Consider the following 16,667-nt stretch of genomic DNA (forward strand, 5'->3'; position numbering starts at 1 on the left):
TACTAATTAATACCTTATTGGTTCCATACTGTGTTATAATAATAACTCATTGGCTCTTCAGTCTCATTGGTCCGTTTTGAATTAAGGAAATGTACTGTTTAGTTATATAAGATAGTTGCATTTTTGTTTTCTGTTTTTTGGCCATAACTTTTAATAGAATAGAGATATTTCACTTTGGTTTTTTTCATTGCATTCTGCTGCAAATTACACATCAAATGGTCTATAACATGATGGTGGTATTCCTACAAAACACAATTTTAGCAATTTTGGTCACTAGCAGTGTCACCCCCTCTTGTGTGTCACCCAGTGTGGGCCACCCCCCCTGCTTATTCTAACCCCCTTTCAGACTACAAATATGCCTCCAACACTGGAAAAATGCTATGCCAACTACTGTACTGGCATAGGTAGAAGTAAACTATAGGAAAAAATGGGGAAGGGGGAAAAATAACATCTCCCACTATTCCCCAATCTGCCCACTTTCTATGATGAAGCATAGGATATAGCACAACCAATCACAGTATACCAACCCCCATATATAAGACCCTGCCCAGGAGACTAAAGCTCAGATGGCATAGCACAGGGGTGACCAAACTTGCTTCACATAACAGCCACATACAATAAACTTCAGATGTTTGAAAGCCACAATATTTAAGAAGCATTTAAATTCTTAAATATATTTAGTCATCATAAGCATTAAACTTACGTTTTGCTTCACTGGACTCTCATATATACCTGGTAAATAATTATACAGCTTGAAAGCATCTTAGTTATCTTTTGTATTAACTGTGATGCAAAAAGGAGCTCAGCCAATATATTTTTGATAGCCACACATTATATGTCAGAGAGCAGTACATGGCTTGTGACATGATCCATGGTTTGGCCACCCCTGGCATAGACCTGCTGTGTCTCTCTGGTCTCTCAAAGAAGAACTTTGGTGATGAGAACCATGGTGAAAGGGTACTTGACATACAAATGGAGTACTTTACACAACTTCTTGTCCCTCATAACATGTTTGGCAAGATATTTGTTTAATGCTTGTCTTTTCAGAATTCTTATTGCACGTACTCTGCCCCAGGAGGGCTACATGCACAAACACCAAACTGGAATCTCTGTCTCACTAACTCATCAAGGGAAACAACGGCAATGCATCTCACACAGACAAGCAAAGGGAACCCTACGCCACCATACATTGATACTGCATCTCTGTCTCATGTATCTTCCCCTCTCCCCGGACCTTTCAGGATTATCAGTGTGCCTTTCCTATCCACTGTGTTGCTTAATTATCCTTTTCTTTTGCAATAGCTAAGAGCACTGAGTGTCTGCTCCCTTTTGGTGAATGGCAGTGACTTCACCCATTCTTATTGCTGGCCAAACACTCATCTGAATCTCTCTTACGTTTCACTGCCATAGAGGGCTGAACACTTGCCCTCTGTAAAGTTCCACAGCGAAGAGGAGACTGGGTGTAGGGATTCCTAGCTACATTTGCTCGTTTGTTGCTAAAGCCACAATAACTCCTGTAGAGCATGGGTTGCTGTGGCATCATGTTGTGTGTGTGTCGGGGGGGGGTTCTTTGGGCAGCTCCCCATGGTTGGTGGTGGTGCCTGTTGCTGTGTTACTCATTTATAATTGTTGGTGGAGACTGCCCCCCCATGGTGGCTGCCTGTTGGCCCTGTGCCTGCCCCTACCCCCTGCTCAGTTGACTCTAGCGGTGCTTCTCTGGCTGTTGGCATTGGATGTGAACGTCATGGAAATAATGAACCAATGCTGCATCAACATCAGGATGCTGCTCGATGGATGGTGGGCTATGTTGGGGTTTCCATGGATGCTTTTGACATTACTGGGAAGGACTGTGCCAGCATTACTAGGAGAGATGTGCTGGTGTGGCATCGCCTGGGCAGATCTCACATGGTGTCACTATGCCCTTGGTGGGGGATATCTAAACAATTGATTGAGCCATTGCAAAATAAATAAAGCTCATATCTTGTGCTAGGATCTTCAGACTTACCGTGTAAATTGCTTGGGGGGTCTCTATAGGTCAAAAAAGCAGGAAATAAATTCAAATGTAAATTAAAGGTTGTAATTCAGGCAACAGATGAAATTCACATTTTACCAGCTTTTAAATATATACAGCCTTTAGCCTACTGTGCACAATGTTTTGTTGTAATTGTTTAGGGTTGCCAATTGCAAAATGTACAGGTATTACCAAGTGATGTTTATACTGTGAAAAGCTTCTTACTAATTTCTGTATATCAAACTGAGGTTCAAAGGCACAAGAACTGACCAGGGTAGTATTTCTGGTCAGGTGGTAATCTTCATGTTGTTGTTCTCTGTGGTGGCTTATACATTGCTTTGATCACAATTAAGAAATTTTCAGTCAACTATAAACAATAAAAATAGAAAAACACATGCGTAATTTGCTCTTCAATTCCCACCTACAGGTTTTATTTTCTGCTTCTCTTGGTTCTTCCAAGCTTCTGGGATGCATCCTGATCACTGTTTTTCAGTCAGTGGTACAAATACCAGTATTGGTATTTCATAGTACTATAGCTGGTACTTGCCCCCACTGCCACAGAGACCACATGACACTGCTCTGCCTTGCCTAATCCTGCTGAAAGTGGAGATGGCTGGAGGGGTAGTTCTAAAGAGGCAGAACAAGGAAGAATGGAAGATGCAAAATTAGGAGTCAATGGCAAGTGAAGAAACCTGACCCTCACTGCAGTCTGATCTTGGAAGCTAAGCAGGGTCAGGCCTGGTTAGTACTTGGATGGGAGACTGCCTGGGAATACTGGGTGCTGTAGGCTTATACCATAGTCTTTCGAGACTGAAGGTTGCCAACCACCAACCACTGCAGAGACAACAGTAGGGTTATGTCACACAACAGCTACGCACACTACCTGTCTCTGGTAGCGGTGGTACTTGCAAACATAGTTCTTGTTTAAAAAACAAGGACAACCTTGAGCTGGTATGATTTTGTATGATGCTGCCGCTCGTGCAGACCCAGCATCACCAATCCACAGGATTAAAGCCAGAATGTTGTTCAGATGCAAGCCTTTGACGTACAGGAGGTGGGGGAGAAGAGGGAAATGGCATTATTGAGCTTTCTGCACCAGCACAGTAACTTTTGAATTTTGAACAAGGCTGTTCACTTTTAAGTGAAACAAGGCCATGTTTCACTTAAAACCTTCACCACATGAAAAAAATATGTGATGAAGTCATCATGTGCAGGCTTACTATGTCAAAAATTCAAGAGTTAGTTGTGGGGCCAAAGGCACATTAAACACCCCAACCATGAAGTATTTATTATTAGCTTATTTCAGTTATTTAATCCACGCCTTTCCAAGGACTAGAGGTGAGTTCCAGGAACAGCAGCCTGAAGAAAAGGCACCAAACAGCTGGGAGTGTTTAGATCAGTGATCTTCAATCACTATGCCATGGTGTGCCATGAATGGTCTGCAGGTGTGCCACGGGAGTTTGGGGGAGGGTCATATATTAGCCAGGTCATCAGGAGATGAGAGGCCCCTGCCAGCAGTGTGGTGTGCCTTGTCAATTGTCAACAAAACAGGTGTGCCTTGATCATTTTAGTGCCTGCTCAGTGTGCCATGAGATGAAAAAGACTGAAAATTACTGGTTTAGAGTTTCCCTTCAGGGCAAATTCCAGTGCTGGTTTTCTGACCCAAATATTTTGGAGGTTTCAGAACAGAAACCACTGGGGAGTCCTTTGTTACACCACCTCTGAGAAAGGTGCTTGTGTAATGTGTCCATGTGAAATCAGTTACAGGGAGGGAAGTGAAGCTACTCTTTCCATCACACTAACTTCATGCAAGACACTGAAGCCCATTTACATTTTGAAAACCCCAGCAGCAGGTTTGAAAGCTTCAAATGGCACTGCAATGGGGGGGGGGCTTAAAGTGCCTCTTAATATGTAGTCCATGCCTCAGGATGCCTCCCAAACCTGAAATTGCCACTCGCAATATGGCTCCTATAGCATAAGACCACCGACTAAAGAAAATATGCACCAGACGTTTCCCCTGTCATCCAGTCATTGGATTACCATCTTGCCCCTTCCAAGATGGCGTCATAGCCATGAAACTGTTCCCTACTTACTCCCCACTTCGCTACACCCAAGATGGCAGCATACAGACACTCACACTTTTCGCTCCCCCTGCATGGGTCAAGAAGAACCTCGTATTTAGGCAGAGGCAATGGAAAATGTGGGGATAAGAGCTGTTGGGGACAGAACTGTACATGGTCCTAGGGGAGATCCAGTGCTTGTGTTGGGGGGAGCCATGAGCACTACCTTGACTCCAGAGCCCAGGTCAACCAGGTGGGTAGACCTGGGCTCCTGATTGAGCTTATGGCCTTCATGGCTGTTTGCTGGGCAGACAGTTCTGGGCTTCTGTCTGGATTTGGACAGATTACCCCTGCTAACTGGGTAAGAGGCACTTTTTCAAGTAGGTGCTCCTCTTATTTAGCAGGGGGAGAGTAACTGGCCTTCCTCACCCCAGCAGTGTCTTTTCTAGTGGCTGTCTGCTGGTGTTCTTTTGCATATTTTTAGATTGTGAGCCCTTTTGGGACAGGGAGCCATTTAGTTATTTGATTTTTCTCTGTAAACCGCTTTGTGAACTTTTGTTGAAAAGTGGTATATAAATACTGTTAATAATAATACCTGCACAGGTATACTACTACTACTACTACTACTACTACTACCACCACCTGCACAGTAGACCTGGGCTCCTGATTGAACTCAGCGCCATTGCATTGGCCACCAATGCCCCACGCAGTGGGTGCTCCCCTGGCCCCCACTTTCCCGTGTACCCATGGCCCGCCGCTGGATCGCCCATGCACAGACCTTGATCTGATCTAGCAAGGCAATACCTCTCAAGGCAGAGAAAAAGCCTGGTAAAAGGATCAAAGGCCCCCTACATCCTAAACCAGCATTTTCAGATATGGCTCCTTTAAAGTCTGAGTTTTTTTTTAGTCTTCAAACAGCAGCTAAACACTTAGAGAGCAGGAAGAGAAGGTGGCAAGAACAGAAGTGGGGAAAAACGGAGGGCTGTCATTCCAATTCCAATATTCTTGGAATTCCATCAACAAAAGAATTGCATTCCTAAGCTGCTTAAGTCTCACGAGTTTCCCCTTCCAACTCAGTCTGCCTCCACACTCACTGTGGGGCATAACTGAAAGAGCAACTTGAACACTAGAGCAGGCTGAGAGAAATTATTTGAGGGTACACTTCTTCAGAGACTTTCAAAGGCTAGAGAGAGGATGGGGGGCAGTGGCTGTCACAAGGTGGAAATCACTGCTGCTTGCTGCTCCCACCCCATGTCACTTGGAAACAACTTATCAAACTCAGTTGAAAAGCAGAGTGCAAACAAAGTAAATAAAATAGCCTGTGTGTGATGGACTTTGGAGGATGCGACACCTAACAATATTATGCACCAGACTGAGACCCAAATAAAGGGCTGCGCTGACTCTTCTCTCCACTTGTATCCTTAAAAGGTTGACAGCAGCTCGGAGGTGAAGGAAAAAATTGCATCCATAGCACTGCAAATGTTTCCACAGAAGTTAACTGTAGGCAAGGAGCAAATGACCAAGGTTGGTTTAAGCACTCCAAAGGCCCATCTAGCAACTAAATTTTCCAAGATTTCTAACTGTAAACTAGCTATCTAGTGTGTCCCACACTTCATCCTGTGTCTAATCATCTCTTGTTCTGATTACTTTTTGGAGAGATTGCACCACAAAGAAGCCAAACCATTAGCCTAAGTCAGGGATGTCAAACATAAGGCCAGCTGTGGCCCCCAGAAGCTCTTTAACCACAGCCCCTGTTCCCACCCACAGCCCTCTCCCACAGTTCCCTTTCAGCTGCACTACTTCTAGCAAGGCATCACTTCACAGAGCACCACTGAACTGCAAAATGTTGTGGCAGAAACAGTTCTGCTGAAAGGGTGGCCTACATGATAATTGGGCTCTACTATCTTGAAAATATGATCAGAATTTGAATATTCTCTCATTTACAGCAAAAGAAGTTCCTAGGTGAGAACAAAGTGCTTATTTCTGGCCATCAGTTACTTAATGACATCACTTCCTGCTTAATGTCACTCTCACCACACAATATGAATGCTGTTCAGCCCACTGTATGAATTACACTTGATCCCTCTTGCCTAAGTGAACTGAGCAGAATATGTGCATCTCATCTCTGATATACCATCACATCTGTATCTCACTCCTCCTTGAAGCAGCGCAGGGTTGCATGTATGAGGTTCTCTATTTCAGCCATCCATCTCAAGGGTGGAAAGTTGTACTTAAAGCTACATAACTGGGGGATGAGTAGGTTTGAATTTAATTTTTACACACTGATCTCTGCCTGCAGTAATCCAGACCCAAGGACAGAGTCTTCTCTAAGACAACACCCAAATGGTGGAAATTTGCTTCAGGGATACTTGCCTGATGTCAGCTTTTGTTTTTCAGTGCCAAGTGAAAACTAGTGTATCCTCCCTTTTAATGGTTCCTCCCATTTTTTGACTGCTCTGTTTTTGTGCTGTTTACATTTTAAACATTCTTTAATACTCTTGATAAAGAACTTAATACTACTCAAATTGCAAAGGGCAGTTTTGTTGCCTGTTCTCTGCCATGAACTGCCACAATTATACCTATTATTCTGTGGAGAAATCTTTCTGTTACAAGGTATTGGTAGCAGTTTCTACCACTATATATTCAACTATGTTAAATGCTCCTTTCCACTCTCCTCAAACTGTGTAGTAAAGCAGGCGCTGGCAGTGACTAGCTGAACTATCTTCATGACTTGTAGTGAGGGAGATAGAAGGGTTTCCAGCGGGCATTGGCTGAGATACACAAGGCCTACAGAGAAGTGACTGGAAGATAGACTGTGGTCACTGATCAATTTCACCTGGACCACATGTTTGCTGAGATTCTTGCAAAGAATTCAGGGCCAAGCTGAGCTTGGACTGATCCAGGAGAGTGGTACTTACATTTTTAAGTAGGAATGCACTCTGATGTCTCCACACAGATTACTTATGCCTAACAAAGAGATCCTCTATATGCACTCTTATTTTGTGGATCATGCAAGACTCAAGTTACTCCACCTCTACTTGAGCAGAAGGTGGCAGCAGACAAAGTAGAGCGGTATTAGGACAGGAGGTCTCAAAATCCTGTCTGCTACATATGCATGGATTTGCATGGGGCTGTAGCTCACTGGCCAGTGTGTAGAAAGTTACAGGTTCAGTCGTGGCTTCTCCAGCTAAAAGTATTTTACATAATAGGCCTGAGAAAGATCTCTGCCCATGGTCTTGGGGAATCACCATCAGAGAAGGCAGCACTTGACTAGGGGGACTCATGGTCTGACTTGCTATAAAGGCAGTTTCTTATAAAGATTGAAAGACAAAGTAGTAAGGGGAGAAATAGGTATAGAGAAGAATTGCAGAGGGTAGGGCAGCTGGAGGTAAGGATCTGAATGCTGGCCTACTGTGGAATCCACGTCATACGTTTCTAACTAAGGATGTGATGAAATAGTCAGTACTCTCTCAGTCTGACTCATAAGGTGACTGTGCAGAAGCCGTGGGGCAAAGAGGCATGACATATTGCAGCCCATGCTGAATCATCATCACCCAGGACTACTGGAGCTGCCCCTTAATTATAGCTCAGCTAATTGATAAGAGGACCTACATGAGTGACAGCAGCCACCTTTGGATTTACCATGTGACTTTTCCCTTCTAGAGGAAGCTTCCCAGCAAGTGGGTCCAGATCCAGCAGTTGGTTGCAACATCTCTGCTGGTGGGCTGTGATAGCATTGCTGTTGCCATTTTGTTTGAGGCTCAGGTTTGTACAGTAGCCAAGGCTACTGATAGGTAAATCTCACAAGAGTCCCTGCTTAGAAGGGGTTACAAGCACCTTGATCTTTAGTGGACCCCTCAGTCTCTCCCCCACCTGCCCTCTATTTCCTGCTGCAGCACTCCCTTTGTGCTCTGCCTTGCTTACTCCTCCTCTCTCCACTTTACAGAACTGAGGACACACTGTTGCCACTGCACACTTTGCTGTTGTCTCTTTTCTGCTGGCCTGGAAGTGAAGAATGAGCAGAATGCCACACTAACAGCATGCTCCAACTGGCTGTCGCTGAGCTGGGAAAAGAATTGCAGGTGTTCACTTGCCACTCAGCTCTTGAAGCAAGTTCCATGTTACAGCTTGAGGTTTATACTGGGGGCCCCAGTTCACAACAAGTTGTAGATCACTGCCCTAGAGAATTCCACACTTCCCCTTTTACCATCACATCATCCTTTTCAAACCTTGCATGTCAAAACCCCCTACCCACAGCAGCAGGTAGTAACAGACATTCAAGAGACTACTGAATGTATTTCAGAGGAGTTCTTCACTCCCATCTAGTGGCCAAATCCCTGCAAGAAGGAAGATGAACTAGCTAGCAGGTTCAAAACTCTGAGATAAGACACCACTCAGCGGGCACACTGCCACCAAGCCCTCCAACCACTGGGTAATGCACTTTGGCTCGGACACAAAAATCCCTAAGGTAAGCAATCAGAACTCATGTTGCCTTGATGAAACTGTTCAGCAAGAGCTGGGGTGGCAGATAAAATTAAATGGATCAGGATATCCAAGGACGAGGCTGGTGGTAGAAGGGTGTGGGTCCCAGGGTGACTAAACTAGTGCAGGGGCCCTCCACATGGCCATAACTTGTGCACTCAAGTAAAAGTAGGCATAAAAAGTAATTTCAATAACTGAATATATATTTAATTCCCTAATATACTGATAGCTAAGCCAGCTAATAAAATAGACAAAATCACTAAAAACTGAAATATTAAAGCACTCTAAATCAACGGTTCCCAAGTACTACTTGGACTTTGGGACCACCGGTGAATATTTGCAGGGGCAGGGGGATCTTGCCAGTGCCACAGTGATTGTGGCACCACTTGGGGGGGGGAACCCAGGGGCTTTCCCCCTTAGCTGGAAGTCCCACTGGCCTTGGGGAGGGTCTGGGAGGCCCACAGCTCCCTCTGCAGGTCTCTCCAATGCTAAAAATAGCTGTTTGGGGATTGGAGCACATTTCTAGTTTTCTTGTGAAAAGGGGAAGTGCGCTCCAGTCCTCAAATGGATCCATTTTTAGCTTCAGAGGGGACTGCAAGTCTCCCAGACACTCTGCAAGGCCAGCAGGACCCTTCAGGTAAGGGGAAAAAACCCTGGGCCCCTGCAGTACTATGATCAGTGCAGCGCTGCTGGGACACCCATTACTGGGCCACGCCCCTTAACGGAGAATGGCCCAGTTTTGGTTCTCAATGGTGGGTCATGACCCACCACTTTGGGAACCACTGCTCTAAATTAAACTCAACTCACTCCCCCCAAAGGGAGAATCTTCCGTTCTCTTTTTAAAAATCTATCAAATATGTATTAAGAACATAAGAACCGCCCTACTGGATCAGGCCATAGGCCCATCTAGTCCAGCTTCCTGTATCTCACAGTGGCCCACCAAATGCCCCAGGGAGCACACCAGATAACAAAAGACCTCATTCTGGTGCCCTCCCTTGCATCTGGCCTTCTGACATAGCCCATTTCTAAAATCAGGAGGTTGCGCATACACATCATGGCTTGTACCCCATAATGGATTTTTCCTCCAGAAACTCGTCCAATCCCCTTTTAAAGGCGTCTAGGCTAGACGCCAGCACCACATCCTGTGGCAAGGAGTTCCACAGACCGACCACGCGCTGAGTAAAGAAATATTTTCTTTTGTCTGTCCTAACCCGCCCAACACTCAATTTTAGTGGATGTCCCCTGGTTCTGGTATTATGTGAGAGTGTAAAGAGCATCTCCCTATCCACTCTGTCCATCCCCTGCATAATTTTGTATGTCTCAATCATGTCCCCCCTCAAGCGTCTCTTTTCTAGGCTGAAGAGGCCCAAACGCCGTAGCCTTTCCTCATAAGGAAGGTGCCCCAGCCCCGTAATCATCTTAGTCGCTCTCTTTTGCACCTTTTCCATTTCCACTATGTCTTTTTTGAGATGCGGCGACCAGAACTGGACACAATACTCCAGGTGTGGCCTTACCATCGATTTGTACAACGGCATTATAATACTAGCCGTTTTGTTCTCAATACCCTTCCTAATGATCCCAAGCATAGAATTGGCCTTCTTCACTGCCACCGCACATTGGGTCGACACTTTCATCGACCTGTCCACCACCACCCCAAGATCTCTCTCCTGATCTGTCACAGACAGCTCAGAACCCATTAGCCTATATGTGAAGTTTTGATTTTTTTTGCCCCAATGTGCATGACCTTACACTTACTGACATTGAAGCGCATCTGCCATTTTGCTGCCCATTCTGCCAGTCTGGAGAGATCCTTCTGGGGCTCCTCACAATCACTTCTGGTCTTCACCACTTGGAAAAGTTTGGTGTCGTCCGCAAACTTAGCCACCTCACTGCTCAACCCTATCTCCATGTCATTTATGAAGAGGTTGAAGAGCAGCGGTCCCACGACAGATCCTTGGGGCACACCGCTTTTCACTTCTCTCCATTGTGAAAATTGCCCACTGACACCCACTCTCTGTTTCCTGGTCTTCAACCAGTTCTCAATCCATGAGAGGACCTGTCCTCTTATTCCTTGACTGTGGAGTTTTTTCAGTAGCCTTTGGTATTGTGTTATGAAGAGGCAGATAGCAAATACCTCAAGGAGAGAAAGTAGTAAGGAAGAAAAGTGGGAACACCACACCAACTAGGAAGCCAAGTGGGAAAAAAATGGGGGGGGGAGGCTTGTAATATGGAAATTTCATGGGGTACTCATATCTTATGAAGTATATAAAATACTATTTTAAAGCAGAAGTTTTCATGCATCTCTGCCACAGCCAGGAAATTGAAATACTTTGCACACACACCCCTGCACAATTTTGTTCTTAGCCTCTTAGGAGAGATTTGGTACACGTATGATCAGAGGAAGTTGCATGCAACAGGACTTCATTCTGTGGGAGTCCTTGATGTGTATTGATATATAAAGGGCATAAGAGGTGGCATTACATGATTCTTATTTTTAACAGAAGGCAAAACCCATCTGTTGCCTTCCTTGCCTAAAGGCTCAATCATATATACACTTACCTGGGAGTAAACCCCACTGGAATAAATGGGACTTCTGAATAGACATGCATAGGATTGTCCCCCCCCTTCCAACTCCACCCAGCCTCCAGTGTTTGATATAGAAGCAGGTACAGAACAGCCCCAGCCTTTACCTGCACTTCTGCCACTGCTTCTGAAACCGTTTCTCGTTGTAATGCCTGCTTGTAGCAGCAGAGACCCTCCAAGTGTGGGGCCCAGGACAGCCACCCTAGTTGCCCACTCTAAGGGATATACCTTCCAAGGATGAAGGGGTTACTTATGCTGAGCACTGAAGCTCCATGTGGACCACAAATCTGGTTAACAAGAGTGAAACTGGATTGCCCAGCTTGCCGTGCTAGCATAGTGGTTTCACATATACAACACTAGAGCTGTTCCCTGCCCCCAAATCTAAAGGCTGAGAGCTGTCTTTTTCTTCCAATTCAAAATATATAACCTTCCGCTGCAAACAAGATTCTGGAAGTGACCACCATGCATTTAAATCCCCCCTTTCCCCCCCCTCATTCTGCTCCCAAACATGTTCCCCTTTTCCAGAGATATTCTCAAAGCTAAGCCACATATCTCTTCATCCCTTCTACCTAAATAAATAGACAGGCACAATACATTCTTATCAAGAGTGCGCTTTTATTTTTTAAATTTTTTTTCCTTTTTTGGAATTTTTTTAAACTTTAAGGTTCTCTTCCAGCAGCAAATGGGTGCCAAGGGAAGAAACCAACGAAAGAATCCAAACGCTCCCTCCCACCGCTTCATCAACACATTCCAAGCACAAATTAAGAAATGCAAACTAAACCAAAAAATATATATATATTTATATATATAATTTGTCTCTCTCCCCCTGGGTTGCACCCCGGCCCCGCCTCCGAAGATGGCTGATTGGCTGGGGGTGTGGCTCTCTTCAGTAAGGGGGCAGCAGGGCACGCACACACACACACACAGGTGGCTGGAAAAGGGGGAGGAGCATCGCTCAGTTCCACTCCCTCCCATTGCTCCCCAAGTCTGACAGTAGAAAAATATGGCAGCTGGAGCCACCCTTATGCCAGGCCAAAACCCTCTGAGCACTCCTGGATGGCCAGTAGCAGCATATGACGCAACTTTTCATAGCTCTCGTAGGCAGGGAGGTCCAGCTGGTTGAAACTGGAGAAGAAAGAAAAAGAAGAAGTTTAAAGCATAAATATGAGGGGGTGGGTGGGATGAATGACCACCCAAGCTAAATTGTCAGGCAGTCCTTTTTGAATACGGCTACTTCTCTTTAGAATGCAGGACCAAGGACAAGTTTTATGTCATTCCCCACTTCAGCAAACTCTGTAGAAATAACCATTCCTGCTTTAGTGGTAAAGCCCCAAGAGTTATGGCAATCTATAAATCCCTTACCTTTGATTCTTGGTAGGGCTAAATTTGAACCAGGGCTTTGCCCCAGAACCCGTATTGAATGTCAAGACTCATTAGTGTGGGAAATGTACTCAGCATGCATGCAGAAACACATTCATGTCATGTTCCATGAACGAAGTTGGTCATTCCATCGCATTTAATCAATATTTACATGAGACAGAAGGCTGGAGTTCTGCCCCTACAGAAATTAGGCATGGAGACTGAAGATCTATCTACAATTTTCTCAATTTAAACAAGACTCATTTCCCTTCTTCTCCCTCCTAGGGAAAAAAATAAATCAGACAACCCCAATTGTGTCTCCAGACAGGGGGCTGACTGGTACCAAAGTTGCAAAAGACAGTTGGAAGCAATAAAGCCAGACAGTTACAGTAAGCAAATTCTTTCAACAGCTCAGCAACAGGGAAAGTCAATGAATTTGAAATCCTAACACTATGATTGATTTGAGTTCAATCTCATGGCACTTATGTTCCATTTGCGTTAAAGTCTTTATATGATCATGAGAGAGCACTAAAGTATGTGGGACTGCTGCAGCAAAATAACCCAACAGTAAAACTTTCTTATGCCTTACCATGTGTGAGCAGAAGGCAGTCTGTCCGTAGAGCGGTCATCTCTGTGGATCTGGAATTTCTGGATGCCGTTCATGCCCTCTAGGGCAGCGAATCCTTGCAGGGGCACCTTTGATGTACCCGTGACAAACTGAAGGAACTTTGCTCTGTCCGCCTGATCAAAAGACCGCAGTGCTCGCCAGAACCACTGGATCTGTGGGGAAGGATGAAAGGAATGGGGAGCTAAGCGAGTACTACTAGCTTTTTTCAAGTAGCAGAAGTTTGGATGCCACAAAGCAGTGCAGGATACACATCCAGAAAGACCAAGTCATTGAGGTCTTGCCTGGGAAAGGAAGCATCTGCTATGCCCTTTATGACAAACAAAATTAGAGTTTAAAGTTCAGAATTACACACCATGTAATTCATATATTTACATCTCTATGTTTGATAGTCAATGAACGAAAAGTAACATTATTGCCAACAATGTAGGGAAGTTTAAAGTGAAAGCTCTCCAGTTGGTCTTGCCAATATTGTTCTGGGAGAAGGACTGATAAAGAAGAACCTGTTGCAGCTGAAAAAGCTAACCTGGATAGAGTTTGCCTGGTATTTGTGGTACTCTGTGTTGGATTTCAGATCATCTATGTCAATGGTGGGCAGCCCCGAGATCAGCAGCTCCAGCTCCTGCTCAGTGAAGATGGAGATGAGGCGCTTGGGGATGATCTCGTAGAAGCCCTCCAGGAAGGCAGCCAGCTGCTTGCGGATTGCTCCTGCCAGAAAGGAACACAGTTTGCAGTCAGGAGATGGAGACAATGAAAGCTCTAAGCAACCCAAGAAAGAGGGACACTACAATTTACACATAAAATGCCCATGCCTGTTGTGGACAGGAAGAAGGAAAAGATCACCTCCTCCTGAAACCCAGCGCCTACCTTCCATCTTTGCGGAATGTAAACATCCATATAAAATTAATACAAATTTCTCAAAAGCTGATTAGTGAATGAGTTTTGCCTCACGTACAGAATCCAGCCAATCACCATATTTACAGTTACTTCAGGCCAGGTTAGCTGGCGAGTAGCTTTCTGTACATTGTACTTTGGCTTACTGACTCAATTCAGCAAAATAATAAGATCTGAGCAGCTCTGCTGTGGCTTTTTTACAAGCAAGAAAAAACATTATGTAGCATGTGACAGGTGGATCTAGGCCAACAAAAAGGTTTCTGGTCCTTAAGTAGGGATGGGACTAGAACTTCAGGTCTCTTCCATAGGTATCCCATGTAACCACCCACTTGATACATTTTGCCCCAACACACCTGTCATTCTCATTTGACACACCAAATGCACGTATTCTTTCTTGTTCTCCTCAGTCACCAGGATGTTGGCCCCATTAGGCTTAAGGTCACGTACCTCACACACACCAAACTCTTGAACCTATTGGGAGCAGAGAAGATATAGAAGAGTGCTATGCAGGATATAGAAGAGTGCTATGAAGAAATGAGCAAGTCAGGTCTTCACCAAAATCTAAGCTCAGATAGCATAGCCTGGGTTTGGACTTGAGCCTGGATTCAGCTCCTGTATAAAATCACTCATTCTCTCTTAGCCTCAGTTGGTAGCTACCATCAAATGGTAGCTGCAAGAAACAGATTATAAACCCCTTGTACACAGTATAGTAGTAACAGTTTCAAGTGAAACTTCATACTCTGGATAGGACAGTTTTGTTTTGCAATGCTATATCCCAAATGCACTCCTTATCACAACATCAACTTCCCAGTCCCAAATACTGCAACTTCCCAATCTTGCTGTTTCTCTTCACATACTATTTGCAACCAGAGACCTAATTTAGAAAGACAAAAACACACAGAGAACTCACCTATAACAAAAGAACATAACATTTTTTGTTTATTACCCATTATCTCAGAGGTTCCCAAACTTTCTCTGTTCATGGAATCCCTACAATTCTACTGTTATGTTTCCCGTAGAAGTTTAAAGTATCCTTCAGCACTCTTGTGTTTGTTGCAGCACAAAGGTTGGAACCATGGCATTACTTCCAAGTAGGCATGGTTATAAAATTGTCCATTTTACAAAATAATAATTGGTCCCTTCTCCCCCCTGCACTAGAAATTTCCAACTTCCCTGCCCTGAAATTCTACTAGTACAGAGGTTCTCAAACGTCTTAGCACCAGGATCCACTTTTTAGAATGACAATCTCTCAGGGATCCACTGGAAGTGATGTCATGGCTGGAGGTGACATCATGAAGCAAACATTTGTCAGCGTGGAGGGGGGAATTCTTTCCCCAGTGTTTTTTGGAGGCTGTATTCAGCGGATTGGGCCTATTCCAGTGGCATTGGATTCCTCTAGGCATGCTCTTTGCAATGAACAAAGGCACCCTTGCCTATACATGAGTAAACACATGATGTGGCTCAGTTTCACATTCCATAGAGCTCCATGCATTTTCCTTCTCACACAGGGCTCCATGCATTTTCCTTCTCAGCTATCTGCCTGTCAGTTTCAGCTTTATGACTCACCAAGTGGGTCACCACCCACAGTTTGAGAAACACTGTACTAGTAGAAAGGAAGAGTAGATTACCTCGGTGCTGAAGGTGAGATCATAGCCCAGTGTGGAGACATCATTTTCTAAGAGGTAAACCAGTCCCTGGTAAAAGTGGTAATCCTCACTCTCCATGTCTGTATACCTGTAGATTTGAAGGAAAATGGTCAGATTAGAAGCAACTTCCATACATTTTTGGGAATGCACAGAAGATGGACTAGAGGCTCATGCAAGAGCCCCTTGATAAAAGGCATTACTCACCTGACTGATTTGCCCAAGATGTGTTTGTAGAAGGAGCGGGTAAAATAACACTCTAGCAACCGGTTGTCGTACACAGCCTTCGCAACAATACGCCCTACAAACTTGAAGTAGCTCAGGTGATTAGGATTACAGTGAGAGGAAGGATTGATGGTATAAGTGACCCGGTCACCAGGCGACGTGCGGAAGAGTGCATACATGGGGTTAAACATCTCCCGTGAGATGATCATGTACCACTCACGCAGCAGACCTCCAGCATCCTGACCCTCTTCTCCTTCAAATACTATATACCTGGTAGGAGGAGGAAGGTACAAGAGTTATGATAATGTTAAAGAGGAATGGATTTGGGACTAAAAGTCTGTCAGGGACTCGGTGTCTGACTACAGAATAAGAAAAGACTACAGAATATGGCAAAAGAAGGAAAAGTCAAAGCTTACAAACTCATTTGAGTGAATTTCTGACAGAGTTGAGTGTGCAAAGGGACCCTGATAAGGATAATGTCTTGGTGCACACAGGAAGTAGATGGGGAAACTGAGTTTTAAAACTGAGGAAACAATTGCTTACAATCTGTTTTTCATTTCCTCAGGTGACTTGCGATGCAATTCACGATAGGAGTCTTCAAAGACGTGATCTCGGCGCACATGCACAGCCATGTCTTCTTTCCGAAGCCCCTCATCCAATCGTTCCAGCTCCTGACGGAAATATCTGGGGAAAAAAATATATGTATGCGGCCAATACTGTAGACATAGGGCATTCTCCAGAACTATACTGAAAGGTGACTCAAAGACAAGACTGTTCCCAGTTGC

General features: G+C 44.6%; 1 protein-coding gene across 10 annotated transcripts in view; it reads right to left on the reverse strand.

The window, feature by feature from the left end:
* Positions 1 to 11,731: 11,731 nt before the first annotated feature.
* HUWE1 (HECT, UBA and WWE domain containing E3 ubiquitin protein ligase 1) overlaps positions 11,732 to 16,667 on the reverse strand; it is a 119,139-nt gene continuing 114,203 nt past the window's right edge. For all 10 annotated transcript variants that reach the window (XM_066614323.1, XM_066614324.1, XM_066614331.1 and 7 more), the window contains 7 exons: positions 16,426 to 16,566; positions 15,865 to 16,152; positions 15,643 to 15,748; positions 14,368 to 14,485; positions 13,647 to 13,828; positions 13,085 to 13,275; positions 11,732 to 12,261 (listed from right to left, as the gene is read on the reverse strand). In XM_066614323.1, coding sequence (XP_066470420.1) covers positions 12,159 to 12,261; positions 13,085 to 13,275; positions 13,647 to 13,828; positions 14,368 to 14,485; positions 15,643 to 15,748; positions 15,865 to 16,152; positions 16,426 to 16,566 — 1,129 coding nt within the window. In that variant the 3' untranslated portion in view covers positions 11,732 to 12,158. The remainder of the gene's footprint in view (positions 12,262 to 13,084; positions 13,276 to 13,646; positions 13,829 to 14,367; positions 14,486 to 15,642; positions 15,749 to 15,864; positions 16,153 to 16,425; positions 16,567 to 16,667) is intronic.

This window comes from Tiliqua scincoides, chromosome 2 (genome assembly GCF_035046505.1).
Source record: "Tiliqua scincoides isolate rTilSci1 chromosome 2, rTilSci1.hap2, whole genome shotgun sequence".
In the NCBI taxonomy this organism is placed as follows: domain Eukaryota; kingdom Metazoa; phylum Chordata; class Lepidosauria; order Squamata; family Scincidae; genus Tiliqua; species Tiliqua scincoides.